General features: G+C 40.0%; 1 protein-coding gene across 1 annotated transcript in view; it reads right to left on the reverse strand.

The window, feature by feature from the left end:
• Positions 1 to 4,090: 4,090 nt before the first annotated feature.
• vopp1b (VOPP1 WW domain binding protein b) overlaps positions 4,091 to 16,617 on the reverse strand; it is a 100,881-nt gene continuing 88,354 nt past the window's right edge. Inside the window, exon 5 of the mRNA XM_060920710.1 lies at positions 4,091 to 5,833. Coding sequence (XP_060776693.1) covers positions 5,643 to 5,833 — 191 coding nt within the window. The 3' untranslated portion in view covers positions 4,091 to 5,642. The remainder of the gene's footprint in view (positions 5,834 to 16,617) is intronic.

Here is a 16,617-nt window from a genome sequence, read left to right on the forward strand (position 1 = left end):
ACAAAATATTGACACTGGTATCTCCTTCCCAAAATGCTAAATAAACATTTCCTCATATTAGTGGCTCCTTCTGATTAATCAGAATCGAGAATTCAACAGCTTTGCAGTGTAACAGGGGAAAATACCTACTTCGGTCATTATTGTTGATGAAATTTATTATTATTATTATTATTATTACAGTAGTAATAATGCTGGTCTATAAATGCCAGTGGGAATATTTCTGTTGCTTTTGGTTTATGAACAGATGGGAGATGAAAAATCAATTAAACTCTGGAATTATTACATGGGCTTGGATGGTTGATGAGATAATGGATGTAAAGAAATACATAAGCAGTTAGAAATATTTAAGTACAGTGAAAAGTTTCAAAAGACTGGTACAGTTAAAAAAAATTTTGCCAGGAAACGGGTACATAAGCACAGTGAGGAAGGTGAAGAAGAATCCAGAGATTACAGCTTCATAATTAGAGTTGATTCTTGAGGGTGGTCAGCTTAGAAAACGTTAGATGCCATGTCCGTTAAAAACAAGCTGCGCGTTGGTCAACCTTGGATTCATGGAGTTCTCTATTAACTTTCAGTTAAAACCAACTGCCCACTCAAGAGATCTTGAAATGGAGAATGGTGCTGAACAAACATTATGTACCAGTGGCAAAGAATTTATTTCCAGTGGTGAGCTAAAGTCAGTGTTATGAGGATGAGTCAAATGAAAACCTTGTAGTAAATTTTTTAACTTTGCAAATGTTTCTGTAATGGATGAAATTCTTTAAGGGTTTCATGTAATGCAGCCTTGTGCGTGGTGATGGTTATGGGACCTTAACAGTTAATCATCATAGTCGTGGTAATGATCACAGTAGTAAACGTCATTTAGAACCTGGATATGTAGTCTGGACTTGTACCTCTATTGAACACTGCAGAATATGTTTAAGTTGACTTTTAGATATATGTAAAGTGAATCCTTTAGAATTCTGTATTTTTCTACATATCAGATTTTCACACAAGTCCTCAAAGTGGATCAAGAGAACCAAATTAAGCAATTAACACTAATACTGGGCTATTTATGTGTTAAGGAAGATTAATATTCCATATCTGTGAGTGGCAAAAGTATGTGAACCTTTGATTTCAGTATCTGGTGTGATCTCCTTGTGCAGCAATAACTGCAATGAAACGTTTCCAGTAACTGTTGATCAGTCCTGCACACCGGCTTGGAGGAATTTTAGCCCATTCCTCCGTACAGAACAGCTTCAACTCTGGGATGTTGGTGGGTTTCCTCACGTGAACTGCTTGCACAACATTTCTGTTGGATTAAGGTCAGGACTTTGACTTGGCCATTCTAAAACACTGACTTCTTTTCTTTCGTAGAATAACTTTTGCTTAGGGCCATTGTCTTGCTGCATGACCTACTTTCTTTTGAGATTCAGTTCACGGACAGATGTCCTGACATTTTCTTTTAGAATTTGCTGGAATAATTCAGGATTCTGTTCTGTCACTGATGGTAAACTGTACTGGCCTAGGTGCAGCAAAACAGGCCCAAACCATGATATTACCACCACCATGTTTCACAGATGAGCTAAGGTTCTTATGCTGGAATGCAGTGTTTTCCTTTCTCCAAACATAACGCTTCTCATTTAAACCAAAAATTTCTACTTTGATCTCTTTCATAGACCACCAATCATTCTTTTTACAGCAGCCTTCTGGTATGTCCATGTGATTTTTAGCAAACTGTAGTCAGGCAGCAATGCTGTTCTTGGAGAGCAGTAGCTTTCCTCTTGCAATCCTACCATGCACGCCATGGTTGTTCAGCATTCTCCTGATGATGGACTTATGAACATTTTAACTTTAGACAATGTGAGGGAGGCCTTTAATTGCTTAGAAGTTATCCTGGGTTCCTTTGTGACCTTGCAGACTATTATACACCTTGCTCTTAGGCCCATCTTTGTTGGTTGACCGCTTCTGGGGAGGGTAACTATGATCTGGAATTTCCTCCATCTGTCTGACTGTAGCTTGGTGGAATCCAAACTCATGAGAGATGGTTTTGTAACCTTTTGAGCTTGATGAGCATCAATAACCCTTTTTCCTCAGAAACTTCCTTTGTTCATGCAGTGATACACTTCTACAACCGTGTTATGAAGATCAGACGCTGATGTATCCCTGTTTCTTAAATATAAATAAAAGAGGGTGTTCAGTCACTGGCACGGTGGTGTAGTGGTTAGCATGGTCGCCTCACAGCAAGAAGGTCAGGGATGCAAGAAGGTTCTGGGTTCGAACCCAGCGGCCGGCGAAGGCCTTTCTGTATGGAGTTTGCATGTTCTCCCCGTGTCTGTGTGGGTTTCCTCCACAATCCAAACACATGCGGTTAGGTTAATATGGGATGGCCTTGGGCTGAGGTGCCCTTGAGTGAGGCACCGAATTCCCAACTGCTCCCCGGGCGCTGTTAGTATGGTATGTGTGTGCGCTCATTGCTCACGTGTGTGCATGCGTGTGTTCACTGCTTCAGATGGGTTAAATGCAGAGAGGAAATTTCACGTGTGTGATGAATAAAGTTGTGCTTTCTTTCTTCTTTGTCACACCTGATTTCAATCAGTGGGATGACGAACACCTGACTAATTATCCTAGAGGTTCACATACTTTTGCCAGTCACTGATATGTAATATTGAATAATTTTTCTCTATAAACAAATGGCAAAGTATAATTGTTTTGTCTCATTTGTTTAATTTGGTTCTCTTTACCATACTTGGGTGAAAATCTGATGATGTAGGTCATACTTATGCAGAAACAAATTATAAAAGGTTCATAAACTTTCAAACACCACTGTACATGAGAAGGCATCATTGAAAACTCAGGCAGAATTATTGGTAGTTCAGTAGTTTGCAGATCTGGCTTTAATTCAGAAATCAGTGTCCTCAGTTGTTGTTGTTGCAATAGTGGAAAGTTTTCAGAGCTCACAAAAGATGGTATACTCTGTGGGGTGAACTCAGTTACATTTTTAAAGAACATTCCCAAACATTTCACAGTTGACCTAGCTTTACTCTTTGCAGAATAATTCAGAAAATCGTTAAAGATGATTGATTCAGTTAGCCTAATGACTGTCCAGACCACTCAACTAGCCTGTTTACCATGCATTAAAATTATGATAAAGTAAAGGTACAGTGGGGTCTAAGACTACATTAATTTAAACCGGAAATAAACATTTTTGAAAATTCAAAACAAAAAAGGAAATGTGCAACATTTTGTCTAATATTAAAGATTTCTCTGTCCTTATTTAAATGCTAGCAAATTTATGATATTGACCATGTTGACTCCTTTGTACAAAACTTCAGATTTTCCTTCAATATTATCCCTTGAAGCACATGTTCAGATGACACACCTATGAATTTGATTTAACATTAATCAGGTTTTGCACAAACTTATAGCGTCCATGCCACCTTGAGTGCACACAGTCATTAAAGCAAAAGGAGAAGTGACATACCACATTATAAGATGCTCTGAAATTCATGTAAAAATTTTGAAGATTCTATTTTTCAGTCAAATTGATGTCAATAATACAATTTGGAATGAAAATTGTTGTACTAAATTAGAAAAGAATGCAAAAATACCAGCATTTTCATTAGTACTGTTAGACTTTTGAAGCCTGTTGTATTTATGAGGGGAATATACACCCAGATATTCAAAACAACTGTCCAATCAAATGTCTCCAATTGAGTCATTATGAATAAAGTTAACCATCTTAATAGCTATAGCTGCACATATACTCGCTGCATACAAATAGCACATTCCTAATGAGAGAATTTAATTTTGGTATTGTATTCATGAATCTTCTTTAACATTAAGCATGACACTTTTTTTGTTGGGTACTGACATGTCAATGACAATTTATTGGATACAATATGACAGAACAGTATATCTTCTTATTTCCATAAACGATGGAAATTCTTGTGTTTAGATAATTTTTACGGCTTGTCACTTGATTTCATGTAATAGCACTTACTTACACCTGTAACTTTCATGTCTTTCAGCCAAGTCTGATACAGTGATACAACACGCACCTATTATAACAGATATAATAATAAGCAAGTTGTACATAACTGACCCGATCTTTACTTTGCATAGAACAGCCATTAAAATGTACATACCGGTAATCAACAGAAATAAAACTAGCAAAATGTTATCCTGTCCAACATTTTATTTCCTAATCTCTTCTGCTCATGCATGAAAAACCTTAATCTGGAACATTTGAAATCCTTTAAAACTTTGCGAGAATACCTCAAACCTTTCTTCTTTAAAGATCCATTTCCAAGAATGACATTGGGCTTCAAGGCATGTCATCATTAAGGTGAAGTGTTAATATTAAATGTGGTGCTATTTTTTTTTTAAAATCCCAGGCAAACATTGCACTATCAAATGCTAATTTCTTACCCAAGTTATTTCATCATGTTCCCTTTTGTCAAAAAAAGTGACACCGCTGTGACAAGAACAATAATTTATTGTAGTTTTGGAGCTGAGGTTCTGCCTTGGTTTTCTTCACTCTTCTTTTACCTTCAAAGCTATAAATTGCTAAAAAAAAAAGCATAAAAGTTTCTACTAGCAATTAATTGTGCACTTTATCATCACCATCCATCAAATGTGCTTTTCAGTGAACACTTTCGGTCCTGGACACAAGATACTTTTGCATGTTTTTCCTGATTGGAACAAGTCACAGAGGATCACCAGACTGCCTCTATGGCACGTCCAAAAACTACATTAGGAAAACACAAAGTAACTGTTTTTGATCACTTACATTTGAGCAAGGTGGCTTGGGTTCAGGTTGTCTCTATTGTATGTATTGCAGTGAAATGGCTGCATGCTGGGTATCACGAACTAACCTTGGACTTGTCCTCATTAGTTATATCACCGTGAAGCTATTTGAAGATGAAGCTGATTCAGGATCAGACCTTCACTTAGAATAGCCAATGGCCTCTGGTGTATAATGGATTATGAGGATGAATGAATGACCTGTATTGACCTGCTTGACTAGTGGATTGAAAGGTGGCTTGGTTATCATTGCACTCTGCTTCAACACAGGGATTGTTGGTGCCTGCAGAGTTCCTTGTTCAAACACAAAGTCCTTACTGCAATCCCTAGAAAAGGTGGTCTAATTTCTCTGTCCTAAGCCTCCAGGCTTCCAAATTTCCCAGACGGTGCAGTGGACTTGGCGAGCAAAGGTGTCCTTCAAAGATAACCATCATTTACTTCTGTACAATTAGAGCAACAGTAAAAACATGACAGTTGGATTTACTGCCACCTTCTTTCCAGTGTGCCATTGTCCCTCTCTTGCCTCTAGCCAGTTCCTTACTCTGAAGCTCTAAATGTTTGAGCTGAGATGCAGTTCTTGTTCTGCATGTCCATCCATCCAGAAAAATCTTCATGTTCTCTTTATTTAAATACACAGTCAGAAAAATGCAGCTCTGCCCATCTCTAAAATGTTGAACAATGAACATAAAAAAAATGCTGTATCCTAAAACAAGCACACAAAATTAAAACAAGCCACTTGAAGCTACTCGAGACTGAGTTGTAGGCTGTCAGAGGTTCTGGACAGCATCACGTTGTGTCGTCCTGACTCAGACCTGCTGACCTGCTGGAGTGTGCTGTGCCATGGTGAAAATCTGGACCTACTTCTTCTCTGTGGTCTTGAAGATCTGGTCGTAAGATGGTGGAGGATGGTTGCAGTAGGACGGTGGTGGTGGGTATGAACTCATCATGTGGGCTGTGCTACTTGGCTGGCCCGGGTAGGCAGGGGCCAGAGGCATTGTCATGGCAACACTGGGGTCACCATAACCCTGAATGCCAGGCTGCTGAGAAACTGGGGGGGGGGGGGGATAAAAGGGATTGAGCTGCTTGTAAAAATGCACAAAGATACATAAAATATAATGATGTAAAATAAAATAAATACACATCAGATACATTTTTATGAAACAAAATAAACCAGAAAAGTTATGAAACAAAACCTCTTGAAGTCATACCAAAGTAAATTGAATAACACAATAATTATTTTATTCCATAATAGTACTACTGCTAATATGAAAGCTCCATCACCTTACCTTCTCAAGAAACTATAGCTCAGCACTGGATATACAGAACAACCTGATCTCTTGGTTAACGTCTGCACCAATTACTGATGTTTTGGACATTCTAGTCAGTCAGTCGTCTCCCATGACACCAGAGACAAGGTTGGCAAGCGTGAATTCTGGGGCCATTTAAAAATGTATACTTACAGAGGTACTAACATGCGCAGGTTTAACCAGTAAGTATACAATATATAACCATATCTACAAATATAAGCACCTGTCACCTGAAAGTTCTTCTTGCCCCCCCGAAAAACAAACAAACAAACAAAAAATAGTCAATTCACTAAAGGGGAAATGACACAGGATATAAAAGATGCACATTCGCTTTTGGTAGCAGTTGCTTTTACTTCCTTTGACCTGTGAATTCATGAGCCTGGGTCTTGTGAGCCAGTAGAAAAGTATGTGATCTTACCCATACGAAAAAGAACAGTAAAGAACTTATAAGAATTTACCACTGTCTTAGTAGTAAATCCTTATAAATATAAGGATAAATCCTTATAAGGATTTATAAATAAATATATATGCCATGTATGATTTACTCCTGAAAGTGGCCCATTTTGCATTTTCCTCATACAAATTTTTTATGAAAATCTAGTATGTATGAAGTGAACATTGTGCATGGTTTTTACAGATAATGTGTATGATGAATTACACCGTCTTTGTATGCTTCATGTAATGTTTGTAGTTTTAAATTATATTTTACAGTTTAAAATATATATGCCTTTTATATGTAAATCCACATATGTTTGTGTTGGATTTACATATAAAAGGCATGTACATTTTAAACTGTAAAATATAATTTAAAACTACAAACATTACATGAAGCATACAAAGACGGTGTAATTCATCATACACATTATCTGTAAAAACCATGCACAATGTTCACTTCATACATACTAGATTTTCATAAAAAATTTGTATGAGGAAAATGCAAAATGGGCCACTTTCAGGAGTAAATCATACATGGCATATATATTTATTTATAAATCCTTATAAGGATTTATCCTTATATTTATAAGGATTTACTACTAAGACAGTGGTAAATTCTTATAAGTTCTTTACTGTTCTTTTTCGTATGGGTTACGAAATTATTTAACCTCCTAAGGCCCAAGCTGTTTTTTTTACATGCATTTTTTATTTCTCTTTGCTATTTGGGCTTATTAGAACCTGATTAGAATAAAAACTAAGCATCATCTTTTGATAAGATGTACTTTTAGAGAAAAAGTATGTCCACATATGTGGATTCTTGTTCCGAATTTCCATAAAGTGCTGTCCACGCATGTGACCGCTAAGCCCTAGGAGGTTAATTATTAAAGGGGCAAGCTCACCCTTCCCTGAATCCATTTTGTTGTTTTTGTTGACATACAGACCACTGCATTTGAAAGCATGTGACTGCTACTCTGCTAGCTCTCTTCTTGTGCACTCATCTAGCTGAATACTGATCATTTACAAGAAAACCTTCGCTAATAAAAAGCACACAATTTTGAACGCAATTTGCCTGACATTTTCTTTCCTTCACGCCCACCCACTAGAGAGCCGAGGCCAGTTCTGGTCCATTACAATGGAATAACCAGACGACAGTGAAATGGATCGGTTGAAAGAATTTAAACTATAGCTACTTTGACAAGGTATCTTCAATTTCACATGATAATGTATGATCTACGGCCTAGGATGTCGCCAAATTGTGCAGATTGTTTTTCAAACATAACACAGTGGAATACCGATGGCATTAAAAATGGCAACTCGCTACTTAGTGCAGAGGCTTCTGGAAAGGGTGAGCTATCCCTTTTAAGTAGCAGGTTATACCAGATTTTGCCTTACTGGTTGTTTTTTTGGGGGGTTTTTTGCTTGATACACACTGGAAGAAAAAAAAGAGCTGACTCATCCAATATACACTTGGTTTTTGTATAAAAATACTATTTTTTCCCCTCTTTGCCTGCTAGCATTTTATTGCATTGTTGCTATCTGTATACATGTATTCCTGATTGTGTCTATAGATTTGACTTTGGGCATGATGTTGGCTCTTTAGAAGTCACAATTGAAAAGCCAGACAGACAACATCAGAAGAAATACAGCAGTTTCTCTTATTTTTTTGTTATGATGTTGACTATTAATGGGGATTGCAAAATACAACGTGGTTTTGAAAAATACATCTTGGTCCGTTTTGAGGGTTGACAAGACACGACAGACATTTTTTCTTCTCACTGAAGGGAAATGCAGACAAAAGGACAGACCAATAGTGAATCCTTTCTCATACTATTATCATTTTTGTTATTTTACTTTCCTTATAGCTATGTTATTTCTACATTGCACTATTATTGCTTCGAGCATCATAAATACATTTTTTTCTTTTCTTTCACAAATTCTCCAAATAAATCTGATGAAATAATTTTGGCCTTTTTGGACTTTCAGAATTCTTAAAGAAATCTTAGTTGGAGAAATTTGCTCCATGGAGACATGGCTAAACAAGTTCAATCCAGCGACTTCAGAGACCATTATGAAAGGAGCTATGACGGAAATCATTAAAAGGTGCTATTTGCTTTTATATTACGGCTATAAACCCATATATTCCCCTGGAGAGTATGGCTTTTGATTTCTGGCTGCCATTTCTCTTCCTCCTCAAGCCTGTTCAAATGATGCACAGAAGAACAGATAATTAACAGTGTGTGTGCCATCAGGGGAGAGAGAACGTTTGATCATTGCTGCACTAAAATAAACAAATACTGTGTTGTCCTTTGCATGGTCCTTAGGCATTCCAATTATGCAGCAGACCGCCTTATTCTTTTAGAAGGTCAAAACAGCATTGTAATAAGGCTGGGGTTAAAAGAACAGCAGAATGGACAAATGGAGCTGTCGAAGTCAAGTTAGTTTCTCTGGAGAGCACTTGTAACAGCAGTCGTCGCAAAGCAGCTTTATAGAAAAATAAACACTAAACATATGAACTAATTTTATCCTTAATAAATGTATTTCTCCCTGATGAGCACTCATGGTGATGGTGGCAAAGAAAAACTCCCTCAGATGACACGAGGAAGAAACCTTGAGTGGAACCAGCCACAAAGGGGAACCCATCCTCATCGTTCTTTTGATTCCACAGACAGGAACATATCAAGGACTGTGATTGGCATGGTGGTGCAGTGGTTGGCACTGTAGTCTCACAGCAAGAAAGTACTGGGTTTGAACCTCGCAGCCTTTCTGTGTGGAGTTTGCTTGCTCTCCCCATGCCTGTGTGGGTTTCTTCCTGGTGCTCTGGTTTCCTCCCACAGACCAAAGACGTGGATTAGGTTAACTGGCTACTCTAAACTGCCCAGACTGGTAATTATTTAAAATAGGTTTGAATGTGAGTGTAAGGCCTTTCTGTGTGGAGTTTGCATGCTCTCCCCGTGTCCATGTAGGTTTCCTCTGGGTACTCAGCAATCCCCCAACTCCGGCATTAGAGCCCTTACAGCGGGGCGAATGGGTGACGGCTCGGCGGCATAAGCGTAGAGCCAAAGCTACCGCTGAGGCTCGCCCACGGGAGCACCACTCCTCTCCGCGTCACGTGTCGAACAGGTTTGCTCTCCTTAGTGATGCACCCACTGAGAAACCTGAAAGAGCTCTGGTTATAGGGGACTCTATCATACGGCACGTGAAATTAGCTCAGCCTTTAGGGGCACCAGCAGCTTTAGTCAGGTGTATACCGGGAGCCAGGGCGCCGGACATAGCAGGTAATCTTAGGGTCCTAGGCAAGCACAGGTTCTCAAAGATAGTTATCCATGCAGGAGCTAATGATATACGCCTTCGTCAGTCTGAGGTTACTAAGAGTAACTTTGTAGAGGTGTTTAAATTAGCGAAGGCGATGTCCGATGCTGTAGTATGCTCTGGCCCCATCCCAATGCGGCGTGGCGATGTAGCTTACAGCAGGTTATGGTCGCTGAACTGCTGGCTGTCCAGGTGGTGCTCTGAAAACAGTGTGGGCTTTATAGATAATTGGGCTAATTTTGAGGGCACTGCTGGCCTGTTAGGGCGGGACGGTATCCATCCCACTCGGGAAGGTGCTGCTCTCATTTCCTGCAGCATAGGTCATAGTCTCAGAACAGGCCTAGTTAATTTCTGACAATCCAGAGCCAAGGCCAGGGAGCAGACGAACAGGCTAAACCGACTGTCTGCTAGCTGCACAGAGTCGTCACTCAGGGCCCACTACATCGAGACTGTGTCTGTTCCCCGAGCTCAACAAAAAGGTAGAAATTTTCAGAGAGTTTGTTCCAGTAATCTAATCAATATAAAATTAGATCAGACTGACTGTACAGCTGCTGCCAGCACCTTTGATCTAAAGGTGGGGCTATTAAATATTAGATCTCTTACATCTAAAGCGCTAATGGTTAATGAACTCATTACTGATCAGGAGTTTAATGTACTGTGTTTAACAGAAACATGGATTAAGCCAAATGAATATATAGCATTAAATGAAGCGAGTCCTCCTGGATACAGTTATATACACCAGCCTCGTCTAACTGGCAGAGGAGGAGGCGTCGCGGTTATTTATAACGATTATCTAGGTGTAACAGAAAAACCTGGTTATAAATTTAATACATTTGAAGTTCTTCATACTCATATAATGTATGTAGCCTCGAAAAATAAGTCTACCCAGTTAATTCCATTGCTTATTATTTACAGGCCCCCGGGGCCATATTCTGAGTTTCTTTCTGAATTTGCAGATTTTATCTCAGATCTGGTTATTTCCTTAGACAAAGCTTTAGTTGTCGGAGATTTTAATATTCACTTTGATAACCCAGAAGACCCTTTAAAAACAGCGTTTGTGTCCATCTTAGATTCAGTCGGGATTAAGCAGAATGTCATAGGACCGACCCATAATGGTGGTCACACCCTTGATCTAATACTAACATTCAGATTAAACGTAGACAATATAGTCATACTTCCACAGTCTGAAGTTATCTCAGATCATTGTCTCATCTCATTCAAAATATGTCTGAGTAATAATATATGCACCTCACCACGCTACTGTATTAAACGTACTTTCACGTCAACTACTGCACAGAGCTTTATAAATGATCTCCCAGAGCTGTCAACTTTGATTGGGTCACTGTCAGCCCCTGCAGAACTCGATCAGGCAACTGAATGCTTAGAGTCAACATTCCGCCATACTTTAGATAATGTAGCTCCTCTAAAAAGGAAAATGGTCAGAGACAAAAAATTAGCACCCTGGTATAATGATGACACTCGCACATTAAAACAGACCACTCGAAAATTGGAACGTAAATGGCGTCAAACAAAATTGGTAGTGTTCAAATTGGCGTGGAAGGAGAGCTTCCTGAAGTATAAAAAAGCTCTTAGTGCTGTGAGATCAACATATCTCTCCTCCCTAATAGAAGATAACAAAAATAATCCTAGATTCCTATTTAATACTGTAGCAGAATTAACCAGGAATAAGTCCACTATCAACACATGCACACCTGCAGTATGTAGTAGCAACGACTTCATTAATTTTTTTAATGACAAAATTGAGAATATCCGACAAAAAATTCAAACTACTAATTTAAGGTTAGACAATGAAAGTGACCTTGTAGTTAACAATATAACTGTATCAGATCATCAGTTAGAATGTTTTACTCCCCTAAAAGAAACTGAATTACTCTCATTAATCTCTACATCAAAAGCCTCAACTTGTGTACTAGATCCCTTACCGACACGTCTATTCAAACAGATAATGCCTGGAGTAATTGAACCGCTTCTAAAAATAATAAATTCTTCTCTTACGATTGGCTATGTACCCAAATCCTTTAAACTAGCAGTTATCAAACCCCTGATTAAAAAACCTGACCTTGATCCCTGTCAGCTGTCCAATTATCGGCCAATATCAAACCTCCCCTTTATCTCCAAGATCCTTGAAAAAGCTGTGGCACAGCAGTTATGCTCATATTTACATAGGAATAACATCCATGAAATGTATCAGTCAGGATTTAGACCTCATCATAGCACAGAGACAGCACTGGTTAAAGTAGTAAACGACCTACTGTTGGCGTCTGATCAGGGCTGTGTCTCGCTACTTGTGTTGCTTGACCTTAGTGCAGCATTTGATACCATTGATCATTCCATTCTTCTGGATAGACTAGAAAATGTTGTGGGAGTTAAGGGAATGGCCCTCTCCTGGCTCAGGTCTTATCTAACTGATCGTTATCAGTATGTCGATATAAATGGTGATATTTCTAGACGTACCGAGGTAAAGTTTGGTGTTCCACAAGGTTCTGTCTTGGGTCCACTGCTTTTTTCTCTATATATGTTACCTCTGGGCGATATTATTCGTAAACATTGCATTAGTTTCCACTGTTATGCTGATGACACACAGTTGTATGTTTCTGCAAAACCTGATGAGAGACACCAGCTTAATAAAATTGAGGAATGTGTTAAGGACATTAGACACTGGATGCTTATAAATTTCCTTCTGCTTAACTCTGACAAGACTGAAGTACTTGTGCTAGGACCACATACAGCTAGAAGTAAGTTTTCTGATTACACAGTAACTCTGGATGGCCTTTCTGTTTCTTCACGTGCAGCAGTAAAAGACCTCGGAGTGATTATTGACCCCAGTCTTTCATTCGAAACTCACATTGATAACATCACCCGGATAGCTTTCTTTCATCTCAGAAATATTGCAAAGATAAGAAATTTAATGTCATTGCATGATGCAGAAAAACTAGTCCATGCTTTCGTTACCTCCAGGTTGGATTATTGTAATGACTTACTGTCTGGATGTTCCAATAAGTGCATAAACAAGCTCCAGTTAGTTCAAAATGCCGCAGCAAGAGTCCTTACTAGAACTAGAAAATATGACCACATCACGCCTGTCTTATCCACACTGCATTGGCTCCCAATCAAATTTCGTATTGATTATAAAATACTACTATTGACCTTTAAAGCACTAAATGGTCTCGCACCACAGTACCTGAGTGAACTTCTGCTCCTCTATGACCTGCCACGCCTACTTAGATCAAAAGGTGCAGGCTATCTGCTGGTACCTCGTATAGTGAAGGCTACATCAGGGGGCAGAGCCTTTTCTTACAAAGCCCCACTGTTATGGAACAGCCTTCCAAGTAATGTTCGGGAATCAGACACAGTCTCAGCATTTAAGTCTAGGCTGAAAACATATCTGTTTAGTCAAGCCTTTTGTTAATGGTGTTTATGAGGTAAAGGAGTAGATCTGAAGGGTCCTCAGACATAGTGTTTTGGTAAACTGGGATGTATGGATGCTGTCAGTCCCCACTCGCTTGCTCACTCGAGTTTGTTGACGGTGCAGTGGCTGGCTGCTTTATGTCCCGGGGCTCCCTCATGCCTGTGTTACCTTCTGGCTCTCTCCTTTTAGTTATGCTGTCATAGTTAGTTGCCGGAGTCCCTGCTTGTACTCGGTGCAATATGTATACTGTTCCTACTTATTCAGGTGACATTGGGCATACCTAACCACCTGTGTTTTCTTTCTCCCCCCCCCCCCCCCCCACCCCAAATCTGTCCCTCTGAGTTACATGGAGTCAACAGGAAATCTTTTGGTGGAGACGGTGGGGACCTCGACTGGCTATTGTAGCCTGCAGGGAATCGGCCGTCAGACATTCTGTCGCATGTCCCAGACCCGGTTAAATGTAACTGAATTGTCTTGGCCAGGCCTAACGGTCCCATCTGCATCTCATCATTGCTGAGGAGTGTGCTCCCATCACCCAATCAAGCATCCAGCCAGAGCAGGTCATGATATATTTTTTACCATATTAACATGCCATTGTGCGTCATGCCTGATGTAAAGACTCTCGTCTCTGCGAGCCTACCACACAGATTTAATACTTGTCATTTTTAGGGCATACCTAACAACGTGTTTTCTTTCTCTCCCCCCCGCCCCCCCATCTGTCCCTCTGAGTTACATATTGATCCTGGGATTGAGATGCTGGCCTCTTCTGCCCCTCGGACCTGCTTGATCCATCCTGGTGCCCTGTGTCTGGTCGGAGTTTTATCGCCCCACTCCTGTGAAGGACGGCCCCATGAGGACAGTTGAGGGTTATACCTGTTAAAACTGTTAATATTATAGTCAGGCTGTCTGTTGTTGCCCAAATGAGGATGGGTTCCCTTTTGAGTCTGGTTCCTCTCGAGGTTTCTTCCTCATGTCGTCTGAGGGAGTTTTTCCTTGCCACCGTCGCCACAGGCTTGCTCATTGGGGATAGATTAGGGATAAAATTAGCTCATGTTTTAAGTCGTTCAAATTCTGTAAAGCTGCTTTGCGACAATGTTTATTGTTAAAAGCGCTGTACAAATAAACTTGATTTGATTTGATTTGATACTCCGGTTTCCCCCACAGTCCAAAGGCATGCAGGTTAGGCTAATTGGTGGCTCTAAATTGACCGTAGGTGTGAATGTGAGCGCGAATGGTTGTCTGTGTCTATGTGTTAGCCCTGCGATGACCTGGTGACTTGTCCAGGGTGTACCCCGCCTCCTGCCCACAGTCAGCTGGGATAGGCTCCAGCTTGCCTGCAACCCTGTAGGACAGGATAAGCAGCTACAGATAATGGATGGATGGATGGATGGATGGATGGATGTGAGTGTAAATGGTTGTTCATCTCTGTGTTAGCCCTGCAATACACTGGCATCCTGCCTCTCACCCAAAGTCAGATGGAATTGCCTCAAGCTTCTTTCGTGACCCTAACAGATAAGCGGTATAGATAGTGGATGGATGGATATCAAAGACTATTGTATTTCTAAGAATGACTGTGATGCAACCAGACATATGGCATGGCTTAAGTTCAGGAAGTTTTGTCAAGCAAGCTTACAGGCTTGGGGATTAAAAACAGAGTTCCCTGAGAGACTGAAACAGGTTTTCTACTAATGAACCCATCTTTAGTTGCATGGATGCTGAATGCAGACGATAACCCCAATTCCAAAAAAGTTGGGACACTGTGTAAAACATAAATAAAAACAAAATGTGAAGATTTTCAAATCATGGAAACCCTATATTTAATTGAAAATAGTACAAAGACAACATATAGAATGTTGAAACTGAGAAATTTTGTTGTTTTTTGAAAAATACATGCTCATTTTGAATTTGATGTCAGCAACACGTTTCAGAAAAGTTGGGATGGGGCAACAAGTGACTGAAAAAGTTGTGTAATGCTAAAAAAAACCCCAAATTTAGTTAATTGGCAACAGGTCAGTAACATGATTGGGTATAAAAAGAGTATCCCAGAGCGGCGGGGTCTCTCAGAAGTAAAGATGGGGAGGGGTTCACTGCTCTGTGAAAGACTGCATGGGCAAACAGTGCAACAATTTAAGAATAATGTTCCTCAATGTAAAATTGCAAAGAATTTGGGGATCACATCATTTATGGTACATAATATCATTAAAATATTCAGAGAATCTGGAGAAATCTCTGTATGCAAGAGACAAGGCTGAAAACTGATTGCTTGAAAACTGAAAACTGGATGTCTGTGAGCTTCAGGCCCTCAGGAGACACTGCATTCAGAGCAGACATGTGTCTGTAGTGGAAATCACTGATGGGCTCAGGAACATTTCAGAAAACCATCGTCTGTGAAAACAGTTCATTACTGCATCCACAAATGCAAGTTGAAACCATATATAAACAATATCCAGAAACACCACCACCTTCTCTGGGCCTGAGCTCTTTTATGATGGACTGAGGTGAAGTGGAAAATTGTCCTGTGGTCTGACAAATCAAAAGTAGAAATTCTTTTTAGAAATCATGGACACCACGTCCTCCAGGCTAAAGAGGAGAGGGACCATCCGGCTTGTTATCAGTAGACAGTTCAAAAGCCAGCAACTGTGATGGTATGAGGGTGCATTACTGCACATGACATGGGTAGCTTGTACATCTGGGAAGGCATCATTAATGTTGAATGATATATACACTTTTTGGAGCAATATGCTGCCATCCAGACAAAATTTTTTTCAGGGAAGGCCTTCCTTCTTTTAGCAAGACAATATCAAACTCCTTTCTGCACAAATTAAAACTGCATGGCTCTGCAGTAAAAAAGTTTGGGTGCTAAACTGGCCTGCCTGCAGTCCAGACCTGTCTCCCATTTAAAGCATTTTTTGCATTATGAAGCGCAAAGTATGACAAAGGAGACCCTGAACTGTTGAGCAACTGAAACTGTATAATCAGGCAAGAATGGAATAACATTCCATAACCGCTTATCCTGTGCAGGGTCATGGGCAAGCTGGAGCCTATCCCAGCTTACTATGGGCAAGAGGCAGGGTACACCCTGGACAAGTCATCAAATCATCACAGGGGTAACACATAGAGACAAACAACAATTCACACTCACAGTCAATTTAGAGCCACCAATTAGCCTAACCTGCATGTCTTTAGACTGTGGGGGAAACCTGAGTACCCAGGGGAAACCCACATAGACATGGGGAGAACATGCAAACTCCACACAGAAAGACCCCCATCAGCCACTGGGCTCAAACCCAGAACCTTCTTGCTGTGAGGTGACAGTGCTAACCACTACACCACTGTGCTGCCCTGGGACAA

Source organism: Neoarius graeffei, chromosome 5 (genome assembly GCF_027579695.1).
Source record: "Neoarius graeffei isolate fNeoGra1 chromosome 5, fNeoGra1.pri, whole genome shotgun sequence".
Lineage (NCBI taxonomy): Eukaryota > Metazoa > Chordata > Actinopteri > Siluriformes > Ariidae > Neoarius > Neoarius graeffei.